Below are 27,761 nucleotides of genomic sequence, written 5' to 3'. Positions count from 1 at the left end.
GATCAGTTCCATCTCTTACCAATTTATGAGGTATGAATCTCTCAATTTCTGTTGTTACTATGTCTTTGAATTTGAGTCACACGTCGTCTACATTTGCATAGTCAGTTCGGAAGGAATGGAAATTGTCTCTTAGGAAGGCTTCTAGTGACACTTTGTCCACTTTTTTAAATAAAATTATTTTGCGTTTGTTCCTGATGGATTTGGAAGGAACGGTATTGAGCCTAGCTACAACGACCTTGTGATCACTAATCCCCGTATCAGTCATGATGCTCTCTATTAGCTCTGGATTATTTGTGGCTGAGAGGTCAAGTGTGTTTTCGCAACCATTTACAATTCGCGTGGGTTCGTGGACTAACTGCTCGAAATAATTTTCGGAGAAAGCATTTAGGACAATCTCGGAAGATGTTTTCTGCCTACCACCGGTATTTTTGCCAACATATCGAGGGAAGGTTGAAGTCCCCACCAACCATAACCTTATGACTGGGGTATTTAGTTGTTACGAGACTCAAATTTTCTCTGAACTGTACAGCAACTATATCATCGGAGTCTGGGGGTCGGTAGAAGGAGCCAATTATTAACTTAGTTCGGCTGTTAAGTATAACCTCCACCCATACCTATTCGCACGGAGTATCTACTTCGACTTCACTGCAAGATAAATCACTACTGAGAGACACAAACACTCCACCACCAATTCTGCCTAATCTATCTTTCCTGAACACCGTCTGAGACTTCGTAAAAATTTCTGCAGAACTTATTTCAGGCTTTAGCCAGCTTTCTGTATCTATAATGATTTCAGCTTCTGTGCTTTCTATTAGCGCTTGAAGCTCAGGGACTTTCCCAGCACAACTACAACAATTTACAACTACAATTCCGACTGTTCCTTGATCCAAGCATGTACTGTATTGACCATGCACCCTTTGAGATTGCAGCAAACCCCGTACTTTCCCGAGGCCTTCAGACCTAAAAAACCGCCCAGTCCACTCCACACAGCCTCCGCTACCCGTGTAGCCGGCAACTGAGTGTAGCGAACTCCTGACCTATTCAGCGGAACCCGAAACCCCACCACCCTATGGTGCAAGTCGAGGAATCTGCAGCCCACACGGTTGTAAAACCGTCTGAGCCTCTGATTCAGACCCTCCAACCGGCTCTGCACCGAAGGTCCGCAGTTGGTTCTGTCAACGATGCTGCAGATGGTGAGCTCTGCCTTCATCTCGTAAGCAAGACCGGCAGCCTACACCAAATCAGATAGCCGTTGGAATCCTGAGAGAATTTCCTCAGACCCAAAGCGACACACGTCATTAGTGCCGACATGTTCCACCACCTGCAGCTGGCTATACCCTGTGCTCTTCATGGCATCCGGAAGGACCCTTTCCACATCAGGAATTACTCCATCCGGAATGCACACTTAGTGCACACTGGATTTCTTCCCCTCCTTAGCCGCCATATCCCTAAGGGGCCCCATTACGCGCCTAGCATTGGCGCTCCCAACTACCAGTAAGTCCACCCTCTACGATTGCCTGGACCTTTAAGGCTGAGTATCATCCTCTGAAATAGGGCAGGCAGCTGCATCTGGCTCAGCCAGAGACAGTACCTCAAACCTGTTTGTCAGACGCACCTGGGAGGCTTTCTGATCAGCCTGCCACGCCTCGGAATGACCTCCCAATCGTCCACAGGCAAGGGCTCAGCCCCACTGCGAGCAGCAAGCGGGGCAACCACAGTGGCAGACCGATCTGGGGACAGACGGGACGGTGTTGACATCCCCGTGATACCCAAGTCCGGCTCCCCACAATGGTGCCCATTGGCAACAGCCTGAAGCTGCGCGACCTAAGTCAGCGCTGCCTGAAGCTGTGAGTAAAGGGATGCCAACTCAGCCCTCATCCGAACACAGCAATCACAGTCCCTGTCCATTCTAATCGATGTTGAACAACAGTTACTGAAACACGAGTCCGTGCCTAGATAACGCAAGGGAAACACGCAAAGAATGTATGAACTAACCCGTACAAATGCCTAACGACTGCGCTACAATCTGCCTGAATTTACGATTATAGTAACTAAAACTCGAAATTACACCTCCTATACGAAACTCACAAGCAATTTAAGTAAGAATCTACGAAGTAAACACAGAAAAGAAGTTATACACGTATCTTTCTGCGCTGTTGATGTGCACCAACTGGGAGCTCAGGCCACACAGAATCAGATAGTAATTAATTAAGGAGTAGTTTAAAGCATGAATTACGATCTGGTAATAACGAACAGTATAATAAAATGGACTGTAATAACGAAGAATTGAGAGATAAATTGAATTCAGAGTTAAGTTTGAAAACTGAGTCTATTCATAATGCACTGAGGGATGAAACGAAATCCGACATAGACAGTTTGAATTATAAAACTGAGTCTAATCGTCATGATTTGAAAATCAAAGTAGCGCAACATTTATCTGAATTGCACAACATTTTTAGAACCGAAATCCATGATGTTTACAATGAATTCAAGAAAAATACTGATCTGTTAGTAGAGAATTTTTCAAGAAGAATTGGGAAGGAATCCGAACTCTGCTTTATTCAATTTGACGAAGTAAATCCTGAAAGGTAGAAACAAAAGAACGCCAAGAAGACGATTTGAGCACTAGCATTGTTAACACAGAATGTGGAGCAATCTCTGGTAGTCTGTCGGACACAACTGTGCAACACGTGGTTTCTGTTGATGGCGCTTTCATTGGATGTGGGTAATTTTTCGGTTTTGATCAAGACAAGCTAACACACACATTTGATGTTGTGTTGCCGTATGTGTGGCCTGAGACCAAGAAAATTTCCTTCATTCGAAGTCGTTTGTCTGGATATGCTTTGTGTTGGTCAGTTGATGTTTCACTACGTAATCAAACTTTACTTGAGCTCGAGTCTGATTTTGTGAGTGAATACTAGTCCCACAATAAGCAAAATGACGTACTGAGGCATTCTGGGGTAGAAAGTATAAACCTGGCCATTAATCTATTAAAGAATTCAGTAGGAGGCGGGTTTCGTGTCTGTCGAATTCTACAGAAAAGATGAAACCGAAAATGACAACAATGGGCTAGAATTGTTCTATTTGAAATTGGTATATAGGTTAGAAAATGCAGCTGGAAACAGAATTATGATGACCCTGTGAACGTCAGTGTAAATATATTTGTAACAGAAAGAGATCTTTTTAGCTGTAAACAGATTGAGAAACGTTTGCACGATAAATTTAATAAGTTTCCTGTCCTAAGTAAAATAATAAACCGTATTACAGAGTTAAAATTTTTTTATATAATAGCGAAATGTCTAGTTGATAATGGGAGTGAGACAGTACACTGTCCCAAGCATTCTTTGATCCTATTACCAACAGTTAGGTGAACCAAGGGTAACTGGTTTAAGAATTGTATGAGTTACTGGAAAAATACCTAAAGCAGTAAAGAAAGAAACTTTCATATGAAGGAAAAGATTATACAGGGTGAAAACTATTTAAATGACAAATTCTGGGAGGTTGTAGGGGACATCAAAACAAATATTTTTCCTTAATTTTTTTTTTTCTATGAGGAGTATTTAAACCGGTAGAGGAAGATTCCTCTGGCGACAAATTAATTTTTTTATGACCAACAGGCAACACATTAACACAACCAAATTTCAATTACAGTAGATTTTCAAAAATGCCTCCATTGACACGTAAACAAAGGTTACACCGTCTGTCTGACACGGGCAAAAACCCCAGGAGTATCCTGAATTGTTCCTGCTGCTGCTACTATCCGGGCATCCAGATCTTCTTCTGATGCAACTGGAGTTGCGTAAACAAGGTTGACCATTTCTCCCCACACAAAAAAAGTCCAGAGGGAACATATGTGGGGATTGAGCAGGCCATGGTACAGGACCACCTCTGGCAATCCACGTTTCTGGGAACCGTCGGTCCAGGAATCGACTCACACGATGACTGAAATGTGCCGGCGTCCCGTCATGTTGGAACCACATGCGTTTTCTTGTAGGGAGCGGGGCGTCTTCCAGCAATTCTGGCAATGCTCTGGCGATAAAATTGTAATAGTGCATGCCATTTAATGGCCTAGGTAGCAGATACGGCCCAATTAAACAGTCCCCAAGAACACTGACCCACACATTTACGAAGAACCGCAGTTGATGAGCGCTAGTAACTGTGACTTGTGGGTTATCCTCACTCCAAACATGCGAATTGTGCATGTTGAAGGCTCCATCACTCTCGAACGTTGCTTCATCGGTAAGCAACACAGAGGATAGAAATGTAGGATGCATTTCACACTGTTACAGGTACCACTGCAAAAACTTTGCTCTGGGTGGATAATCAACTGGTTCCAGGTTGTGGCCACACTGTAAGTGAAATGGACGTAACAATTGTTCTCGAAAGGCCTGTTCTTAGATTCGTCTGATTCATCCCCATGTTATGTGCGATTGCACGAGTGCTGATTGAAGGACCCCGCTCCACATGCTGCAAGACAGATTCTTCAAATTGGAGCGTTCTTACCGTGCGACGGCGTCACTGTCCAGGTAACCTGCTAAATGACCCGGTCTCACGCAGACGTTGTTACACAGCAGCAAAGGTCGTATGATGCGGGAAACGGCGATTAGGATATTGTTGTTGATAAACCAGCTGTGCAGCTCGTCCGTTGTGGTGCGCTACGTAGTACGCACCAACCATGTCAGTGTACTCACTCCAGGTGTATAGATCCATTAGTAAACAGAGACAATGCACTACTTCACTGGTGGACTGCAGCTGCCTACAACTGAAGAGCGTAATACGGCCTCTAACAACTGAAGAGCGTAACACGGCCTCCACCAGTTTAAATAATCCTCATAGGAAAAAATGACATTAGGGAAAATTATTCGTTTTGATGTCCCCTACAACATCCCAGAGTTTGTCGGTTTAACTACTTTTCACCCTGTAGATCACCCTTATTCAATTGTGTCAAGTTTAAGTGTGGATATGTTAACTGTCACTGATTTCTTCTCAAAGTAGAACGAAATATTGACTTTGATCACAGACAAGTAGTGTTAAATTCGTCAAACTCTGATGTAATTAAGAAGCATTTCATTGGAAAGCACAATGAAATTGAATCATGGGAAGCATCCATTACAGTCATGAAAAATAGGGGGTACTTGAAGAAAGATATTAAACCACTTAGAATAATAGGTAAATCACATGCAAGTGCGTACAGACTTTAATAAGAAAGAATTGGGACTCAAAAACATAGGGGAATCGAAAAAATTTATAGATAATAGCAATTAACAGACGGTAGGGAATTTGCCAGTCTTTGGCGGACACACAATGTGGCTTATGGTGCAGTCTCAGCTGAGTGAAACTTTATTTTCATTTTCAGGATAATTTCTTCTTATTTTTCTTACCAGTGGAGTAGAGTATGTAGGGAACTCTTTGGCAGATAGTCATTTTGATATATTGTGCTTTCCCGGCTGAATGAAACCTTTTTTCCACTTTTTGGTTTCATTCCTTCGTCTTTTTAACCATTGTTAATAAGATTCGTATTTCTTTATGTATGTATGTCGGCTATTACTACGTAGGGACTTACAATGTGAGATTTATTCACCGTTTCAAACAAAACTAAACTCCTTCCGAACAGGCCATGAAGGCTCAACGCCACCGACCGGTCGCTGTGTCATCCTAACCCCACAGGAGTCACTGCATGCGGATATAGAGGGGAATTTTGATGTACTTTATTTGTGACATAGCAACCCCAAGAGGAGAGTTTGCGTTAGTGGATTTACAATTTTCATTGAAATTCTATGATTTCTAGAAAGGAGAAGAAAAGAGAATGATAAACATGGGAATAAAAGTTGAAAGTAGGATTGGTTGGGAAGTTTGTAAATACTGTGCTTGAAAAGTTATAATAATTTAAGTTTTCTAGAACCTATGAAATGATGTTTCCATGAAGTTTTATTTTAAAAATTGGTAGTTTGTTATTATGAGAGACCATAAAATCTATCCGAATAGAGGCATACGAAATTGAACTATTATTATCTGAAGGATGTATGAGGAAGTGGCATGATGCACATGCCAGAAATGTGTGTAAGTGGGTCAGTAGACAGACGAAAGGAACAGGCAATGTATTATAAGAAAAAAATAGAAATGGAGAATATTTTAGGAGATTTATGTTTATATTTATTTCCCTCATGTCTGAATAAAGTGTTTTAAAAACTCGTACATTCGCTGTAAGGTGAAAGGGCAGCTAAGAAGTAAGAATTAACAAATGGGCAGATAAAATGCGAGCGGGCGGTTGTGACCGAGCGGTTATAGGCGCTTCAGTCCGGAACTGCGCAGGTTCGAATCCTGCATCGGGCATGGATGTGTGTGATGTCCTTAGGTTAGTTAGGTTTAAGTAGTTTTAAGGTTTAGGGGACTGATGACCTCAGATGTTAAGTCTCATAGTGCTCAGCCATTTGAACCATTTGATAAAATGCGTTAAAGAAATGGACATTATTGAGAAAGGCGAATGTAATAAACACAGCTTTCGATAAAGATAATGGCAATGCAAAGAAGCTGCAGACAAAGAAATTATTTCCATAGTAAACAAATCCATATTCTAATTGAGTCATACAAAGATGCGAGCTCACTGCTGTTTTAACTTTACGAAATAAAGAAACTACTGATTTAATAATACAGTGCAAACTACTGATATGTGACAGAGTAAGAAGGTCGATAAGGTCATATTAAAGGTAAGTAAAAATTCTGTAATGAAGAGAATTCGTGACTCAGGCTCAGTAACAAAGTAAAAATATAAATTTATAAAATGACAGCATTCTGAATTTTGAGAACGATGTATTATCAATAGCAGCCTTGAGAAAATACGTAATCGGGAACAGAACCCTTCTTTCCGTTAACGTCTAAAAGAATTATACAGATAAGAAGACAGAGAACGTATATTTTAAATTTATTTTTTCCTCCCGTTGAGTATTCAGAGAACAGAAGCTGAATCTGTGCTATCTCTTTATCAGAGACATGGAGGCCTCAAGCACCTGCAGCCTGTGAGCTATGTGAAGAAAAACTGCGAGGAGAACACTGGACAAAGTGAATTCTCCCCTTCCTTTTCTAAATTAATATAGTGAGGAGAAGGATGCACAAGAGCATGACTTACTCCTCAGTCCAACGTAAGTAGCGCATGGAAGGTCATTATGATGCTCTCCAAACTACCTACGTTTGGTAAAGCAACAATGGAATACTATACTTTGTTTGCGTGAAGGGTTCGTGCTTTTTTCTGGAATATCGACTGAAACAAAATAAACAACAATCAAAAAATTGGAAATAAAAATCTGATTCTACCATATTTATGTATCTATACAACTGTATGTTTATGGTGATTTTTATTTCATTATACAATAGCGTTTTGAGTATACAGTAGTGAATAAGAGAATGCCTAATGATATTAGTAGGATTATGCAGCACTTGCTTCAGGTTTTAACGTTATGTTAAAATTTTATTATGAATTTAAATAGGGCGTAATGTGTGGCAACGTAGCAGTGGTGGCGAGCGAGTGAGATCGGTAATTTCCCATTGCTCTGCCCAAACATAATTTAGCCGCATCTTAAGTGTGAATAGGCACTCAAACAAATCATTGTGCGCTTTACTAAACTAAAATTAACTGTTGAATTAATGTCACACTACTTAGATATATGATGGAACAATATTCCAGTGTTACATATATTGAATTTCAGCATGATCCGCTGACTAGTTTCCACAAAAATCCAGTTTTTAGAAAAATATGCGCAGTAGTTGTGATAGAAAGTTTTACTATTGGAATTAGGTTCAGTTTTAAATAAAAACATACTGTGAAGTTTCTGTGGAATTATCTCTTTTAATTTTCGAGTTGTTAAGTAAAAACTAATTTTTTACTGGGCTTGCTAAAGACTTCATAGATTAACTAGCCCTTTCAAATATGATGAAACTCAAGCACTACGACGGGTTACTGGTAAGTCCTTGGCTTTTCATAGTTAAAATTGATGTAGATCAATTATGATGTTTTTTTTCCATTAAACCTTGCTTGTCCTGTACATTATCTGTGATAGTAATTGTGAAGCAGCAGTACTGGTTTTTATTTTTCTATGCAATTTGAAGCGAACATGGTGCGAAAAAATAGAGGTATCACAGTGAAAGAGAATCGTGCTGTGATAAAGCATCTTTTTACAAAAGAGTACACAGCCGAACAAGTTTCTGATGATACGTCTGGTGTATTGAGTGGTAACTGACCTTCCTATTCAACTATCAAGAATGGAGTTCTGCATTTAAAACAGGGCGTCCGCGAAGGCCAACTCAAGTCACAGTTCTGCAAACGTGGATGGCCATCATTCCATAATCATGGGTAAATGAAATATAACCACTGAAAAGATAGCAGAGACCGTGGGTGTATACAGAGCACGTGTTGACCTTTTTATTCTGGAGATTTTGGACATCAGAAACCTCAAAGCCAAATAGGTTCCCAATTCTCTCATTGGAGACCAAATAATGAACTAGTAGTTGTTTCACAGTCCATTCTGATACAAATTCACCGGGATACTAGGGGATTCTTGGGTCGTCTCGTCACCAAAAACGAGGAATGCAAATACACTTATGATCTAGTGACCAAAGAACAGTCCAAAGTAAGGAGTCACCGTGGTTCCCCATGTCCACTGAAGCTCTGGACACAAATATCAGCAGAAATATCGCTCGCATCCGACTTTTGGAATAAAGATGGAATCCTGTTTATTCACTACTTGCCGCGTGGGATTAGCCGAGCGTCTAAGGCGCTGCAGTCATGGACTGTGCGGCTGGTCCCGGAGGAGGTTCGAGTCCTCCCTCGGGCACGGGTGTGTGTGTTTGTCCATAAAATAATTTAGGTTAAGTGGTGTGTAAGCTCAGGGACTGATGACCTTAGCAGTTAAGTCCCATATGATTTCACACACATTTGAACATTTCGAACATTCATGACTCACAACATAGTAAAACCATCACAGCAAAGTACTTTGTTGACCTTTTCGACAATAACTGTAGCAATAACTTGTCTCCTAACGTCGAGGAAAGCTGAGAAACGGAATCTTATTTCTGCATGTCAATGACCTCCTCACAAGGCAGCCACCACACAGCCAAACTTGGCAGACGTTGTAGAAATGTATACCAGCAGTTTTTCGTTTTGAAAATGTTATTTAGGCTTAAAGTTTCAACTCCTCAGTAACGTACACTAACGACTGGAATACTCCAGACCTTCGCTGCATTGGGGCCTGAAGTAGCTTAAAGTTTTTAAACGTAATGTGTGAGGATGTATACACTCTAAAACTAAAACAACGACGCACCACGAAGGAATTATCCAAATGGGACGGAAATCCCTTGATGTGATATTCATCTACAGACGATCAAATGATTACAATTTCACATAATTTGACTATGTGATCAACAGAAACAGCTCCACAAGCTAAGCACGTCAATAACGCTTTGGTCCACTTCTGGTCCTTACGAAATCATTTATTTGGCTTGGCACTGTTTGACTGAGTTGTTGGAGGTCTTACTGATGGATGTAGTGCCAAATTCCGTCCAGTTGGCGAGTTCTATCCTCAAAGTCCCAAGCTGGTTGGAGGGCGCTGCCCATAACCTCCAAAGTTCTCAAGTGGAGAGAGATCTGTCGACTTTGCTGGCCAGAGTGGGATTTGACAAACTCGAAGACAAGCAGCAGAAAATCTCTCCGTGTGCGAGCGGGTAATGTCTTGCTGAAATATAACTTGAGGACTGTATGAAGGACTCCTGGTTGTCGGTCGGTATGGCGGGTATCGCGGGCGACAGTCAAGTTGGTATCTCACCGCTGAATGGGGCATCTCTAGACACGTATTTGCTTGTCAGCGGTGCTCATATCGAAGCGGAACGCATCACTGACGACAATTCTACTCCAGTCAGAGCGATTGCAGACCAAAGACGTGTCTGGAGACTCCCTGGACAGCGGTGGTTAATTAAGTCCCGAATTGCTTTTTCACCGGTCAGCAAGCTTTTGAAGGCTTCAATAGGAGGTAACTGTTTCTCTAACAGAAAAATTTCATCAATTGCATGCTAGCAAGGAAAGAAATCTGACTTTCTATCAAATTAAACTGCTCACTTCTCATTATCATTATTTTCTGTTGTTCAGTATTACACACAAATGAAAATTATCTCTTTCTGTCACTTCTGTTTGCCTGAAACGGTCTTTGCATATGTGGAAAATACTGGTACAGCTCAAAATCTTTCATTCGTTGCTGTAACTTCAGTGCACATTGAATGCAATACCGTGCGGTTTGGACACACCAATTTCATAAGAAATACAGGACTACAGCAAACATTCGACGTGTGCGTAAATGCAAAATGATAAATTTAATTGTTTGTTGTTTTTTTGGGGGGGTCATGAGTCTACTGACTGGTTTGATGGGGCCCGCCACGAATTCCTCCCCTGTGCTAACCTCTTCATCTCAAAGTAGCACTTGCAACCTACGTCCTCAATTATTTGCTTGACGTATTCCAATCTCTGTCTTCCTCTACAGCTCTCTCTAGTACCATGGAAGTCATTCCCTCATGTCTTAGCAGATGTCCTATCATCCTGTCCCTCCTCCTTACCAGTGTTTTCCACATATTCCTTTCCTCTCCGATTCTGCGTAAAACCTCCTCATTCCTTACCTTATCAGTCCACCTAGTTTTCAACATTCGTCTATAGCACCACATCTCAAATGCTTCGATTCTCTTCTGTTCCGGTTTTCCCACAGTCCATGTTTCACTACCATACCATGCTGTACTCCAGACGTACATCCTCAGAAATTTCTTCCTCAAATTAAGGCCGGTATTTGATATTAGTAGACTTCTCTTGGCCAGAAATGTCTTTTTTGCCATAGCGAGTCTGCTTTTGATGTCCTCCTTGCTCCGTCCGTCATTGGTTATTTTACTGTCTAGGTAGCAGAATTCCTTAATTTCATTGACTTCGTGACCAGCAATCCTGATGTTAAGTTTCTAACTGTTCTCATTTCTACTACATCTCATTACCTTCGTCTTTCTCCGATTTACTCTCAAACCATACTGTGTACTCATTAGATTGTTCATTCCGTTCAGCAGATCATTTAATTCTTCTTCACTTTCACTCGGGATAGCAATGTCATCAGCGAATCGTTTCATTGATATCCTTTCACCTTGTATTTTAATTCCACTCCTGAACCTTTCTTTTATTTCCATTATTGCTTCCTCGATGTAAAGAATGAAGAGTAGGGGCGAAAGGCTACAGCCTTGTCTTACACCCTTCTTAATACGAGCACTTCGTTCTTGATCGTCCACTCTTATTATTCCCTCTTGGTTCTTGTACATATTGTATATGGCCCGTCTCTTCCTATAGCTTACCCCTACTTTTTCAGAATCTCGAACAGCTTGCACCATTTTATATTGTCGAACACTATTTTCCAGATCGACAAATCCTCTGAACGTGCCTTGATTTTTCTTCATCCTTGCTTCCATTATTAGCCGTAACGTCAGAATTGCCTCTCTCGTGCCTTTACTTTTCCTAAAGCCAAACTGATCGTCACCTAGCTCATTCTCAATTTTCTTTTCCATTCTTCTGTATATTATTCTTGTAAGCAGCTTCGATGCATGAGCTGTTAAGCTGATTGTGCGATAGTTCTCGCACTTGTCAGCTCTTGCCGTCTTCGGAATTGTGTGGATGATGCTTTTCCGAAAGTCAGATGGTATGTCGACAGACTCATATATTCTACACACCAACGTGAATAGTCGTTTTGTTGCCACTTCCCCTAATAATTTTAGAAATTTTGATGGAATGTTATCTATCCCTTCTGCCTTATTTGACCGTAAGTCCTCCAAAGCTCTTTTAATTCCGATTCTAATGTGGATCCCCTATCTCTTTTAAATCGACTCCTGTTTCTTCTTCTATCACATCAGTCAAATCTTCTCCCTCATATAGGCTTTCAATGTATTCTTTCCACCTATCTGCTCTCTCCTCTGCATTTAACAGTGGCATTCCCGTTGCACTCTTAATGTTACCACCGTTGCCTTTAATATCACCAAAGGCTGTTTTGACTTTCCTGTATGCTGAGTCTGTCCTTCTGACAATCATATCTTTTTCGATGTCTTCACAGTTTTCCTGCAGCCATTTCGTCTTAGCTTCCCTGCACTTTCTATTTATTTCATTCCTCAGCGACTTGTATTTCTGTATTCCTGATTTTCCCGGAACATGTTTGTACTTCCTCCTTTCATCAATCAACTGAAGTATTTCTTCTGTTATCCATGGTTTCTTCGCAGCTACCTTCTTTGTACCTATGTTTTCCTTCCCAACTTCTGTGATGGGCCTTTTTAGAGATGTTCATACCTCTTCAACTGTACTGCCTACTGCGCTTTTCCCAATTGGTGTATCTATAGCGTTAGAGAACTTCAAACGTATCTCGTCATTCCTTAGAACTTCCGTATCCCACTTCTTTGCGTATTGATTCTTCCTGACTAATGTCTTGAACTTCAGCCTACTCTTCATCACTACTATATTGTGATCTGAGTCTATATCTGCTCCTGGGTACGCCTTACAATCCAGTATCTGATTTCGGAATCTCTGTCTGACCATGATGTAATCTAATTGAAATCTTCCCGTACCTCCCGGCCTTTTCCAAGTATACATCCTCCTCTTGTGATTCTTGAACAGGGTATTCGCTATTACTAGCTGAAACTTGTTACAGAACTCATTTAGTCTTTCTCCTCTTTCATTCCTTGTCCCAAGCCCATATTCTCCTGTAACCTTTTCTTCTACTCCATCCCCTACAACTGCATTCCAGTCGCCCATGACTATTAGATTTTCGTCCCCCTTTACTTACTGCATTACCCTTTCAATATCCTCATACACTTTCTCTATCTGTTCATCTTCAGCTTGCGACGTCGGCATGTATACCTGAACTATCGTTGTCGGTGTTGGTGTGCTGTCGATTCTGATTAGAACAACCCGGTCACTGAACTGTTCACAGTAACACACCCTCTGCCCTACCTTCCTATTCATAACGAATCCTACACCTGTTATACCATTTTCTGCTGCTGGTGGTATTACCCGATACTCATCTGACCAGAAATCCTTGTCATCCTTCCACTTCACTTCACTGACCCCTACTATATCTAGTTGAGCCTTTGCATTTCCCTTTTCAGATTTTCTAGTTTCCCTACCACGTTCAAGCTTCTGACATTCCACGCCCCGACTCGTAGAACATTATCCTTTCGTTGATTATTCAATCTTTTTCTCATGGTAACCTCCCCCTTGGCAGTCCCCTCCCGGAGATCCGAATGGGGGACTATTCCGGAATCTTTTGCCAATGGAGAGATCATCATGACACTTCTTCAGCTACAGGCCACATGTCCTGTGGATACACGTTACGTGTCTTTAATGCAGTGGTTTCCATTGCCTTCTGCATCCTCATGTCGTTGATCATTGCTGATTCTTCCGCCTTTAGGGGCAATTTCCCACCCCTAGGACAAGAGAGTGCCCTGAACCTCTATCCGCTCCTCCGCCCTCTTTGACAAGGCCGTTGGCAGAATGAGGCTGACTTCTTATGCCGGAAGTCTTCGGCCGCCAATGCTGATTATTTATCAAAATTAAGGCAGTGGCGGGGATCGAATCCGTTTTGATTGTGAATCAAAGACGCTACCCCTACACCACGGGTCCTGCTTCTTTGTTGTATAAGACTAATTTTTTTGAACTGTTTCTCTGCTTTGTGGATGATTCTTTTAACTGCCTGAACACTGTGCGCACAAGTGAGTGTGCATCTAACTTTCCATTAGAATAAAACTAGCACATTCACATACAGCAACTGAATGCTGATGAACAGTTATGACACTGGCTACCAAGGAATGAGTTTATGTAATAGCAATGGTATTTATTTATACTAGCGATCCGATACGTCAGTAGACTTATATCTTTCTCACGATGGTACTTCGTGACAGGGTGGTACAACTAGAAATTCTTACTCATCTCTCCTGTCTTCCACATTCATCCATTCATAATGAGAATGCCGTGGATATTTACAGAGACATCTTCATTTTCTTTTTCGAAAATATGAAGACGTCTCAGCTGTTATGGAACGGTATGTTGCCAAAGTTTAATTTGTTTGCATACAGAACACTTAGAAACATGTTGTGCTTCCTTATTTACAAGACAGAATCCGGCTGAATCTAACCACTTATGACAGACATTGTCCTTCGAATTAGTTATTGCACATTTATCTGCTATCACTTTTGGCAGAATTGCGTATAGTTCTGCATAAACACTGTATTTTCATTAACACATAGCTGAACTATGTCCTTTAACAACCAGCCAGAATCTCTCTCTGATAAGTCTCAAGCTTCTGTAACAGCTTATCAATAGCATTACTCAAGCACAACTCGTCACTGATTTCGGACTGTGTTAAAACAGAATTCCTTGTGTTGAAGTACATTTTCTTTATTTCACCAGACTTAGGCAAGATAAAGTGGCAGTCTAGTGGGAAGTTGATTTTAAGATGTTTAGTTGGATGAACTATGTTATGAAAAATGTGAGGATCGCCATCCAAGAAATGTCTAGGTTCTGTAAACACAACCCTGTTAGCTATCACACCTGTACATATTCGATTTCTAAATGCAGACTCAACAGTAACCCACCGAGATCATAGGCTGCATCTAATTTAGTGAATTTTTGTGCTGGTTGACCCATTACTACTAACATGACACCAATACATTTTATTTGGTTCGTCTCAAAGTCAGCAACGCTTTTCATGATGTTCAGCCTACCGAGAGACTTGTACATCTAGAAAAAAGTCTCTGTAGTCCTTCAACTGCTGGTCTGATCAGGTACTAGACGTGTACAGTTAGCAAATTCTGCAGCACTGAGTGATAAACATCCCCGTGTTATAGCAAGTAAGTAAGTTTGGAAAAGACATCATAGTTGCGTTCTTAGATATTCCAAGGTCTGAAAACACAGTAAACTGTCAAATAAATGCAACTCTTGGAGACATATAACTACTATTCATGCAGAAGAAAACAGAAGATTGTAAAAGGTTAAGGCGAAACGACTGCAGGAAAATATGAAGAACTCGAGAAGGAAAGGACTGTCGGAAGAACTGCCTCAGCATACAAAAAAAGAACCTTCGGAGAAATTAAAAACGAGTTTGGTAACATTAAGAGTGCAACGGGAATTCCTCTTTTAGACTCAGAGGAGAGAGTGGATAGGTCGAAAGAGCACATTTAAGGCATCTATGGGGGGGAAGATTGTCTGATGTGATAAAAGAAGAAACAGGAGTCGATATAGACGGGATAGGATATCAAGTATTAGAATCAAAATTTAAAAGATCTTTGGACGACTTAAGACCAAATAAGCGAGAAGGGATAGATAGCATTCCATCAGAATTTCCTAAGTCTTTTGGGGAAGTAGCAACAAAAAAACTATTGATGTTGGTGTGTAAAGAATGTGCGAGACTCGCAATATACCATCAGATTCTCGGGAAAAGCATCTTCCACATAATTCCGAACATGACAAGAGCAGATAGGTGCGAGAATTATCCCACAACCCACATAACACCTCATGCATTCAAACTGCTGACTACAATGATGTGCACAATAATGGAAAAGGAAATTGGGGATATGTTGGATGACGACTAAATTTGCTTTAAGAAAAGCAAAGGCAACAGAGAGGTAATTTTGACACTGCGGTTGGTAATGGAAGCAACAATAAAGAAAAACCAAGAGACGTTCATAAGACTTGTCGATCTGGAAAAGGCATACGACAATCTGAAATGTTGAACGACGTTGTAAATTTTGAGAAAAAAAGGGGTAAGCTAATGGAAAAGACGTACATTACACAATATACAGCGTGGTCCATTGATAGTGACCGGGCCAACTATCTCACGAAATAAGCATCAAACGAAAAAACTACAAAGAACGAAACTCGTCTAGCTTGAAGGGGGAAACCAGATGGCGCTATGGTTGGCCCGCTAAATGGCGCTGCCATAGGTTCAAATGGTTCAAATGGCTCTGAGCACTATGGGACTCATCTTCTGAGGTCATTAGTCCCCTAGAACTTAGAACTAGTTAAACCTAACTAACCTAAGAATATCACACACATCCATGCCCGAGGCAGGAATCGAACCTGCGACCGTAGCGGTCTCGCGGTTCCACACTGCAGCGCCTAGAACCGCACGACCACTTCTGCCGGCGCTGCCATAGGTCAAACGGATATCGACTGTTTTTTTTAAAAATAGGAACCCCCATTTTTTGTACATATTTGTGTAGTACGTAAAGAAGAATGAATGTTTTAGTTGGACCAGTTTTTTCGCATTGGGATAGATGGCGCTGTAATAGTCACAAACGCCCATGGTATCACGTAACACTCCGCCAGTACGGACGGTATTTGCTTCGTGATACACTACCCGTATTAAAATGGACCGTTTACCAACTGCAGAAAATGTCGATATCGTGTTGATGTATGGCTATTGTGATCAAATGCCCAACGGGCGTGTGTTATGTATGCTGCTCGGTATCCTGGACGACATCATCCAAGTGTCCAGTCCGTTCGCCGGATAGTTACGTTATTTAAGGAAACAAGAAGTGTTCAGCCACATGTGAAATGTCAACCACGACCTGCAACAAATGATGATGCCCAAGTAGGTGTTTTAGCTGCTGTCGGGGCTAATCCGCACATCAGTAACAGACAAATAGCGCGAGAATCGGGAATCTCAAAAACGTCGGTGTTGAGAACGCTACATCAACATCGACTGCACCCGTACCACATTTATATGCACCAGGAATTGCATGGCGACGACTTTGAACGTTGTGTACAGTTCTGCCACTGGGCACAAGAGAAATTACGAGACGATGACAGATTATTTGTACGCGTTCTATTTAGCGACGAAGTGTCATTCACCAGCAGCGGTAACGTAAACCGGCATAATATGCACTACTGGGCAACGGAAAATCCGCGATGGCTGCGACAAGTGGAACATCAGCGACCTTGGCGGGTTAATGTTTGGTGCTGCATTATGGGAGGAAGGATAATTGGCCCCCATTTTATCGATGGAAATCTAAATGGTGCAGTGTACGCTGTTTTCCTACGCTCTGTTCTACCGATGTTACTATAAGATGTTTCACTACATGACAGAATGGCGATGTGCTTCCAACATGATGGATGTCCGGGAGATAGCTCGCCTGCGGTTGAAGCGGTATTGAGTAGCATATTTCATAACAGGTGGATTGGTCGTCGAAGCACCATACCATGGCCCGCGCGTTCACCGGATCTCACGTCCTCGGATTTCTTTCTGTGGTGATAGTTGAAGAATATTTGCTATCGTGATCCACCGACAACGCCTGACAACATGCGTCAGCGCATTGTCAATGCATGTGCGAACATTACGGAAGGCGAACCACTCGCTGTTGAGAGGAATGTCTTTACACTTATTGCCAAATGTATTGAGGTTGACGGACATCATTTTCAGCATTTATTGTATTAATGTGGTATTTACAGGTAATCACGCTGTAACAGCATGCGTTCACAGAAATGGTAAATTCACGAAGGTACATGTATCACATTGGAACAACCAAAATAAAGTCTTCAAACGTATCTACGTTCTGTATTTTAATTTTAAAAAAACGTACCTGTCACCAACTGTTCGTCTAAAATTGTGAGCCATATGTTTGTGACTATTACAGCGCCATCTATTACAAAGCGAAAAAAGTGGTCCAACTAAAACATTCATATTTCTTTACGCACTACACGAATATTTAATAAAAAATAGGGGTTCATATTTAAAAAAAATTGCAGTTGATATACGTTTGACCTATGGCAGCGCCATCTAGCGGGCCAACCATAGCGCCATCTGGTTTCCCACTTCATGTTAGACGAGTTTCGTTCTTTGTAGTTTTTTCGTCTGACGCTTATTTCGTGAGATATTTGGCCCGGTCACGATCAGTGGACCACCCTGTATACAAGAACCGAGAGAGAATAATACCCCTGGATGACCAAGAACGATAAAAAATGGTGTAAGACAGGAATGTAGTCTTTCGTCCCTACTCCTCATTCTATACATCGAAGCAGCAATGATGGAAATAAAAGAAAGATTCAAGAGCGGAATTAAAATTCATGATGAAAGGATATCAATGATAAGATTCTCGGATGACATTGCTATACCGTTTGAAAATGAAGAATAATTACAGGACCTCTTGCATGGAATCAAAAGACTAATGAGTGCAGAATATGGATTGACAGTAAATGGAAGAAAGATGAAAGTAATGAGAAGGAGCAGAAATGAGAACAGCGCGAAACTTAACATCGTAATGGGGAATCACGAAGCAGATCAGGTTCAAGGGTTCAGCTACCTACGCAGCAAAATAACCCATGACGAACGAAGCCAGGCGGACTAAAAAGCAGATTGGTACAAGTAAACAGGTATTTCTGGCCGAGAGAATTATACTGATATCAAACACATGCCTTAATTTGAGGAATAAATTTCCGAGAATGTACGGTTGGTGCAGAGCATTGTGTGGTAGTGAAACCTGGACTGTGGGAAAACCGGAACAAAAGAGAATGGAAACATGTAAGATATGGTGTTACAGAGGAAATTAGGTGGGCTGATAACGTATGCAATGAGAAGGTTCAACGCAGAATCAGGGAGCGAAGGAATATATGGGAAACAGTGATAAAAAGAAGGGACAAGCCGATAGGACATCTATTAAGACATCAGGGACTAACTTCCATGGTACTAGAGGGAGCTGTAGAGGACAAAAACTGTAGGGGAGGACAGAGATTGGAATACATGCAGCGAATAATTGAGGACGTTGGAATACTAGGTAAATGCAATGAATCAGCTAAACAGATTTCTTACAAGCACTGGTGAGACGTATCGATTAATATTGCTCAGGTACGCTTGACCAATACCAGTTAGGAGTAACAGGGGATGTTGAACTTAAAAACAGTACGGCATAGGTTCGTGCGCCAGATGGTAGAGCGTCGCGCCAAAAAAACTAAAGGTGCAGACTCTGTAAAATAGAAGCCAGCAGATCCACAAAGATATACAAAATTTCAAGAAACACTCTTAAGTCACGAATGTAGGAATACACTACAACCCCACCCTTCCTCTGACAGGGACCGTGAAAACATGTTTACAGAGTGTAGAGAGGCGTTGATGAAATCAACTTTCTATACAGGAGTGCATCGGAAACCAACTTCAATGTATCTTACTATGAGAAGTAACCTCTGCCAAGTACTTCAAAGTGATTTGCAGAGTATAAATGTAGATGAACATGTAGGCGAAAATGTACCTATAGAAGTGGTTTAATATAAAATGAAAGTGCCTCTATTTTTTAAAAAGAACTTGGGCATTGATTAGATTCTGTTGAAACATCCACTTTGACTGTTATGAAGTTCAGGGAGCATGTATCGAGATAAATAATTATCTCGTATAATAAAATGCTCATAGAGCTAGAGTGATGCAGGAAAGGAGTCGGACTGGACCCTGAGAGAGCATAGTTACATAGCAAAACTTGCTGTGAAAGAACATCTTCTCTCCTTCTCATTCCAGAAATTTCTTCACAATAAGAATACGCACACCCGTAAAGGTCTCTGCGCCATCACACCCTTTTATGTCATACATTAAAAGCGCATTTGCTGTAAAAAATAAAAGCTCGGGTGCCATGCGAGCATAACTGTACGTTTCCACACTGTAGTAAAGAGAGTACGAAAGCTGTTAACACCTTCACAGTTGTGTTCTGTAGCCTCTGGAAGCAACCTGATGTTGCGTTATATCAGCAATATTCAGGTCTATTTTCGAAATCTTTGTTGTACAGTCACGACAGGAGAACGTCACGCAACGCTGTGACACATAAAAGACATGCATTCCCTGATCTCAGCCATCCTTCAGCATCATGAGGGCGACAGTGGCAGCTCTTCTCCTGTGTCTTGTGGTGAGTAGTCGCTACTGAGGCGTGCTCAACAAGTATTGCCACTCTTGCTTCTTTTAATCAAACCATTAGGTATATCAACGAGTAGATATTGTCGTTTAGGCCTTATTGTCACTATTATCGATCACAATTTCATGTCCTTATCACCATGCAAAGATGAATTCTACGAAATTTCATACTGTTCACTTACGAACTAGATACGACTTCTGTGTGTACAGGGTGTTTCAAAAATGACCGGTATATTTGAAACGGCAATAAAAACTAAACGAGCAGCGATAGAAATACACCGTTTGTTGCAATATGCTTGGGACAACAGTACATTTTCAGGCGGACAAACTTTCGAAATTACAGTAGTTACAATTTTCAACAACAGATGGCGCTGCAAGTGATGTGAAAGATATAGAAGACAACGCAGTCTGTGGGTGCGCCATTTTGTATGTCGTCTTTCTGCTGTAAGCGTTTGCTGTTCACAACGTGCAAGTGTGCTGTGGACAACATGGTTTATTCCTTAGAACAGAGGATTTTTCTGGTGTTGGAATTCCACCGCCTAGAACACAGTGTTGTTGCAACAAGACGAAGTTTTCAACGGAGGTTTAATGTAACCAAAGGACCGAAAAGCGATACAATAAAGGATCTGTTTGAAAAATTTCAACGGACTGGGAACGTGACGGATGAACGTGCTGGAAAGGTAGGGCGACCACGTACGGCAACCACAGAGGGCAACGTGCAGCTAGTGCAGCAGGTGATCCATCAGCGGCCTCGGGTTTCCGTTCGCCGTGTTGCAGCTGCGGTCCAAATGACGCCAACGTCCACGTATCGTCTCATGCGCCAGAGTTTACATCTCTATCCATACAAAATTCAAATGCGGCAACCCCTCAGCGCCGCTACCATTGCTGCACGAGAGAACGATATAGTGCACAGGATAGATGACGGCGATATGCATGTGCGCAGCATTTGGTTTACTGACGAAGCTTATTTTTACCTGGACAGCTTCGTCAATAAACAGAACTGGCGCATATGGGGAACCGAAAAGCCCCATGTTGCAGTCCCATCGTCCCTGCATCCTCAAAAAGTACTGGTCTGGGCCGCCATTTCTTCCAAAGGAATCATTGGCCCATTTTTCAGATCCGAAACGATTACTGCATCACGCTATCTGGACATTCTTCGTGAATTTGTGGCGGTACAAACTGCCTTAGACGACACTGCGAACACCTAGTAGTTTATGCAAGATGGTGCCCGGCCACATCGCACAGCCGACGTCTTTAATTTCCTGAATGAATATTTCGATGATCGTGTGGTTGCTTTGGGCAATCCGAAACATACAGGAGGCGGCGTGGATTGGCCTCCCTATTCGCCAGACATGAACCCCTGTGACTTATTTCTGTGGGGACACTTGAAAGACCAGGTGTACCGCCAGAATCCAGAAACAAATGAACAGCTGAAACAGTACATCTCATCTGCATGTGAAGCCATTCCGCCAGACACGTTGTCAAAGGTTTCGGGTAATTTCATTCAAAGACTACGCCATATTATTGCTACGCATGGTGGATATGTGGAAAATATCGTACTATAGTGTGTCCCAGACCGCAGCGCCATCTGTTGTTGACAATTGTAACTACTGTAATTTCGAAAGTTTGTCTGCCTGAAAATGTACTGTTGTCCCAAGAATATTGCAACAAACGCTGCTCGTTTAGTTTGTATTGCCGTTTCAAATATACCGGTCATTTTTGAAACAACCTGTATATGCGACACTTTTAAACTTAGTGGTCCCTTTCAGCTGAAGTACTCGTTTGACTTTCTTGATAGAGGTTTTACGGGCGCTCGGTTATGCCATCAGAAACGGAAGGAATGAAACATTCTTCTTAAAGAATCCGGCAGTAAGAATCACACGCTAAGAGATCTAGCGAGTGGTATAGTTATGTGCACTAGTTATCTGCGTAAAACGAACCATCAAGCAATCGATCTGGTGCATTTTCATGTGCACTCATGAACAGTTGTCTTAGAGGCTTACAATTTTTCCAGTAATAATTATAAAGTATTACGGTTGGGGCGTACGGAATCCGAGAAAACCTCCAACCCTTCTGCCGAGAGCTATAGTTTGTTTCTAACTAGCGGGAATTTTAACAGCAGACTGACGACACGCCGTGCATAGCACAGCAAATATCTTGTCTGTTTAAAGGTGAACAGCAAAATCTGTGGAGCACTTTTACCGTCCTGCCTCTCTACACCCAACACGTCTACCTTTGCTCAGTGTATGTCAAAGCCTACGAGAATGCGATGGAGCCGGCCGTTGTGACCGAGCGGTTCTAGGCGCTTCAGTCTGGAACCGGGCGACCGCTACGGTCGCAGGTTCGAATCCTGCCTCGGGCATGGAAGTGTGTGATGCCCTTAGGTTAGTTAGGTTTAAGTAGTTCTAAGTTCTAGGGGACTGATGACCTCAGATTTAAGTCCCATAGTGTTCAGAGCCATTTTATTTGAATACGATGGACCTAGCAACACCACAGGAGGTGATATGTTTTTAACTATTGCGATGACACTGCTAATTATTCGTACTTGTTGTCATTGTGCCTTTCAGTTCGAAGACTGGTCTGATGCAACTGTGTACGCTAGTGCCCCGTTTCTCAACATGTTTTCTTTTCCTTTGTGTCACACAAGAACGTTTCAGATCCAAGCGACACTCCTACATGCGATTTTTTCCTAGGTACAAAAAAAGCAAACACGTAATGTAAATACAATATATTCCTGAAATTATGAAACGACTGTGAGATACTAATTTTACAAATTTATTACGTGAGAGTTTTTAATAGGAACATATGAACATTTTATCGTCGGAATACTAGAATTGCTACACACCCGACCGTACTTGCGACACACCAGTTTGTCGCGTCACGGAGGTTGGGGGCTGAGAAGCTCTGCGCTAATCTATCCTGCCTAAACCTCATCATCTCTGAAAAACTGCTGCAACCTATATACGTATGAACCTCTTCTCAGCACTCATACCTAGATCACGCTCTACAATTTTTAACCCCTGGCCCCCTTCACCCGCCCCTTCACACACACTTCACTTCAGCAACAAATTCACGATTCCTTAAAGTTTCATGATGTGTACTTCAGCCATTCGCTTCTTTTAGTCGAGATATACCATAAATTTCTTTTCTTTTTCCAATTCGAATCAATGCCTCCTAATTAGTTACCCCATCTACCTATATAATTTTCAGCGTACTCCTGTAGGGTCACATTTCAAGAGTTCCGTTCTTTTTTTATCTAAACTGCTTATCGTCCACATTTCATTTCCACACAAGGCTACACTCCAGACAAATACCTTCAGAAAAGGCTTCCTGGCACTTCGATTTATGTTAGATGTTAACAAATTCCTGTTTTTCGGGAATGCTTCTCTTGTTTTTGCCGGTGTGCTTTTTATATTCTCTCACCTCCGCTCACCATCAGTTAAGTTGTGGCCAAAATAGTGAGACTTGTCTACTACTTTTGTGTCTCTTGTTCCCGTATTATCGTATGATTTAATTCGGCTACATTCCATTATCTTCTTTTACTTTTGTTGACGATCATCTTACAATCACTTTTCAAGACACAATACATTCCGTTCAACATCTGTTCCATGCCTCTTGCAGTCTCTGGCAGAATTAGCAGAATTTGCACATTATCACCAAGCGTCAAAGATTTTTATTTCTTCTCCGTGATATTTAATTCCTTTTTTAGCATTTCTTCTTGGTTTCCTTTACCGCTCGCTCAGTCCACGGTTTCGTTAATACAGGCAATAGACTACAATATTATCAAACTCCCTTATTAACCACTGTTTGGTTTTCATGTTCTTCGACCCTTACAAGTGCGATCTGATTTCTGTACTAGTTGTAAATAAACGTTCACTCCCTGTATTTTATCACTGCTACTTTCAGTGTTTCGAGAAATGTCTTCCACTCGTTAATATCAAAGCTTTAGCTAAGTCTATACATACCAAAAGCTTTAGCCAAGTCTACAAAGGCTTTAAAGGTTGGTTTACTTATTTTAGCCACGTGGAGTGGCCGCACGGTTAGAGGTACCATGTCACGGACTGCGCAGCCCCTCCCGCCGGAAGTTCGAGTCCACCCTCGGGCATGGGTGTGTCTGCTGTTGTTCTTAGCATAAGTTAGTTTATGTAGTCTGTAACTCTAGGGACCGATGACCTCAGCAGCTTGGTCCCTATTAATTCACACGCATTTGAACTTCTTTTAACCTGTGTCATAAGTCGTTTGGTCAGTATAGCATCATATGTTCCGAAATATCTTCAGAACCTGAAACTTCCTGGCAGATTAAAATTGTGTGCCCAACCGAGACTCGAACTCGGGACCGGTCCCGTGTTCGGGTCTCGGTCGGGCACACAGTCTTAATCTGCCAGAAAGTTTCATATCAGCGCACATTCCGCTGCAGAGTGAAAATCTCATTCTGGAAACATCCCCCAGGCTGTGGCTAAGCTATGTCTCCGCAGTATCCTTTCTTTCAGGACTACTAGTTCTGCAAGGTTCGCAGGAGAGCTTCTGTAAATTTTGGAAGGTAGGAGACGAGGTACTGGCAGAAGTAGAGCTGTGAGGAGCAGGCGCGAGTCGTGCTTCGGTAGCTCAGTTGGTAGAGCACTCGGCCGCGGAAAGCAAAGGTCCCGAGTTCGAGTCTCGGTTGGGCACGCTGTTTTAATCTGCCAGGAAGTTTCCTATCAGGGCACACTCCGCTGCAGAGTGAAAATCTCATTCTGGAAATCTTCATAACCTGATTTTTCCTGAGGACGTCTTTTGGCAATTCTTCTGTTCTTCTGTAAATAATTTGAGTCACTATCTTACAATTATAACTTATTAAAGTGATTGGAAATATTCGCACCTGTCAATACCTGTCTTTTTTTTTTGGAATTCCAATTATTGCACTCATATTCAGAAAAAGAAGAACGCCTTGGACGACTAGAGAGCATGACGTTCATTTTCACTGGACGTATACATTAGCATTAGTACGTTCTGCAGAAAGGATTAGCATTTGAAGCATGTCGGCCTGCTGGTTTAAGGTTAACATCGACAGCGCGGCGCAACACAACCAACCGCTAAAATGTGTCTGTCGCTCCCATTGTCGCTGTAAAACAGAAGGTAAGGATATCAGCGTGACTTGAGCAGACGTGCAGATTGCATCACAAACAAATGCCCGAATCGTGTCGTCAAATCAATGAGTTTGAAAGAGGACGCGTTATTGGTATGGGAGAATGTGATGTATCCATCCGCGAAACAGATGGTCGTGTAGGAATCAGTGTTTCGCCAGTGCAACGGGTGTGTAGAGAATGGTTCAAAAATGGCCGTAGAACACGATGATATGGTTAGGCCGCACCACCCAGACCACCACCATGATCGCCACCAAGCCCCTCACCCCCTCGCCCGGAAAGGTCAACACCCTTATCCTAACGGCGTTGCAGGACAGATCTGCGTAATCCTCGGCTCTGGCGCAACTCTGAAACAGTGGAACACATCGTACACTATCAGGGGTGACAGTTCGCTTTTTATTACTTCTCCACCTACCTTTGAGGAATATGGAGAAACATGCTAGACACCAACTGGTGTATGGCACGATGTCACTGCGGACGAATCAAGGTTCTGTTTCTTTTAAAATTACGATCGCATTTTGATTCGCCCCAGACAGGGGGAGCATCATCACAGTGACTGCATTTGCACAAGACATATAGCGCCAATTCAAGGTCTTATGGTGTGGGATGCTATTGGGTATCACCACAAATCATAGCTGGTGCATGTCCACTGTGAATAGTGTGCCCTACGTGAATGACATCCTGCTACCTTTAGCAATACCCTTTCTGTACAACACAGCGGACACCACTTTTCAGCTAGCCAATGCACGACCACATGTTTCTGCATGAACACGTAAAACGTACCTTCTTGGTGTCACGGAATTCAGCCGTTTTCCCTGACCCGCCAGATCACCAGACTCGTCACCAATCGAAACTGTGTGGGACATGGGGAAACGACATACGCAGCGCTGTGAACCAATGCCAACCACCACAAATGAACTTTGGAACCAGGTGAATGAAGCATAGATGACTATACCACAGGATGCCATTCGCACCTCATACGCGCGAATGTCATCACGCATGGAACAATTTATGAGGGCCCATGGCGGACCCTGTGCGTACTAAGCAACACGACATATGCTGAACCGAGGTGACTGACATGCTAATAGTGTCTGCATTACATACTTTATGCGTGTCCTGTGAATATGAATGTCCTCCCTCTAGTCGTTCAAGGTGTTCTGCTTTTTCTGGACACGAGTGTACATTCCTCTGGAAGTCAGGCGATATTTTGTTTACCTCATACGTTTTGCACATCAAATGGATTAGTTTTGTCATGGTTCACTCTCCCAAGTATCTCAATAATTTTAGGGGAATTTCGTACGTATGAAACAAATACTATTTCTCACACTGTACCCTATTATATAAACAGAACAGGACGCACTAAGAGAAAAGCTCGCTGTGGTTAACCATTTTCTTTCTTTTTTTTAGATATTAGAAAACTATTCACTATTTATTACAATGCTTTTCTTCTTGTCGTCAGATTTTCAGTAACTGGAAACAGCTCAATAGCATCCATACGTTGTCAATGCAATAGACAGCCTTAGAGTGACGCATTGTAGCTTTCATAGGTACAGATCACTCCCTGATGCCTTGACATCATGGTGTTATGCGGGAGTCGGCAACGTATTCACTCCTATGGAAGAAGCAGTCCGTTGCATCGCGGCTGGAACGTATTCATTTCTCCGCCAGTAGCTGGCAGGGACTGAGAACTGCCAAGTACATATACGTTTCTCCGCTCTCTCGCGGGATCCGAGAGAAGTTTCAAGGTACGAATCTGTCGTGCACTCTTCTGAGTAGTTACGTACTTCCGTATTATTCAAAAATGACTTACTCTAACCAAGTCAATTAGAGTAGCTTTACTTCTGGTTTTGCGTGTAGAAGGGAATCTGTTTTTAAATGTGAACACTATTTATTGAAACAATATGATACCATTGCTTAGCCTCTTCAATGAGTAAAAATTAAAATTCATTAACTTTACTTTCGACGTCTGTCTTTCAACTGGTTTGGAGCAGTCCACCACGAATCATTCTGCTGTACCAACGTCTTCATTTGAAACTAAGACTTGGAACCAACGTCCCCAGTTACTTCTCGGATATATTCCAATTTCTGTCTTCCCATGCAGTTTATATCTTCTACAGTTCCCTCAGTACCATCGAAGCTGTTCTCAGGCGTCTTAACACATTCTGGCATGCTGTTTGTTCTCCACAATTTCCATATGTTCCCCTCGCTGCCGATTCTGCGGAGAAGCTCCAAATTACTTACCATCCCAGCAGCCCGCATCTCGTGGTCGTGCGGTAGCGTTCTCGCTTCCCACGCCCGGGTTCCCGGGTTCGATTCCCGGCGGGGTCAGGGATTTTCTCTGCCTCGTGATGGCTGGGTGTTGTGTGATGGCCTTAGGTTAGTTAGGTTTAAGTAGTTCTAAGTTCTTGGGGACTGATGACCATAGATGTTAAGTCCCATAGTGTTCAGAGCCATCCCAGTACATACTATTTTCAACATACTTCCACAGCGTCACATCTCAGACGCATCGATTGTCCTTATAAACTAGAAAATTAATACTGCCGGTACCATGTTGCTCATCGTAATATTATTCCAGTTCTTCAAACACGCTGCATATGCCATAAAATGAAACGAAGAACCACAAATTCACATTTCAAGGCCACTTTTTTATTGTTCTCCTTACGTAAATACAAATTCACCCCACAAACAGCGACAATAATAC

The 27,761-nt window shown here is 42.1% G+C and overlaps 2 protein-coding genes across 3 annotated transcripts in view; one reads left to right on the top strand and one right to left on the bottom strand.

Annotated features, from left to right (window-relative positions):
- LOC126336538 (proline-rich protein 2-like) overlaps positions 1–27,761 on the bottom strand; it is a 479,405-nt gene that overhangs the window by 320,706 nt on the left and 130,938 nt on the right. The gene's annotated exons all lie outside the window — the stretch shown is intronic.
- The window catches only part of LOC126336537 (proline-rich protein 2-like), a 41,737-nt gene continuing 33,862 nt past the window's right edge, over positions 19,887–27,761 (top strand). The window contains exon 1 of one of the 2 annotated variants that reach the window (XM_050000351.1): positions 19,887–19,932. In XM_050000351.1, the coding sequence (XP_049856308.1) occupies positions 19,894–19,932 (39 nt within the window). In that variant the 5' untranslated portion in view covers positions 19,887–19,893. The remainder of the gene's footprint in view (positions 19,933–27,761) is intronic. The other variant, XR_007564973.1, reaches the window with a different exon arrangement.

The sequence above is a fragment of the Schistocerca gregaria genome, chromosome 2 (genome assembly GCF_023897955.1).
Source record: "Schistocerca gregaria isolate iqSchGreg1 chromosome 2, iqSchGreg1.2, whole genome shotgun sequence".
Classification (NCBI taxonomy): Eukaryota; Metazoa; Arthropoda; class Insecta; order Orthoptera; family Acrididae; genus Schistocerca; species Schistocerca gregaria.
This window is presented reverse-complemented; position numbering and strand designations above follow the sequence as displayed.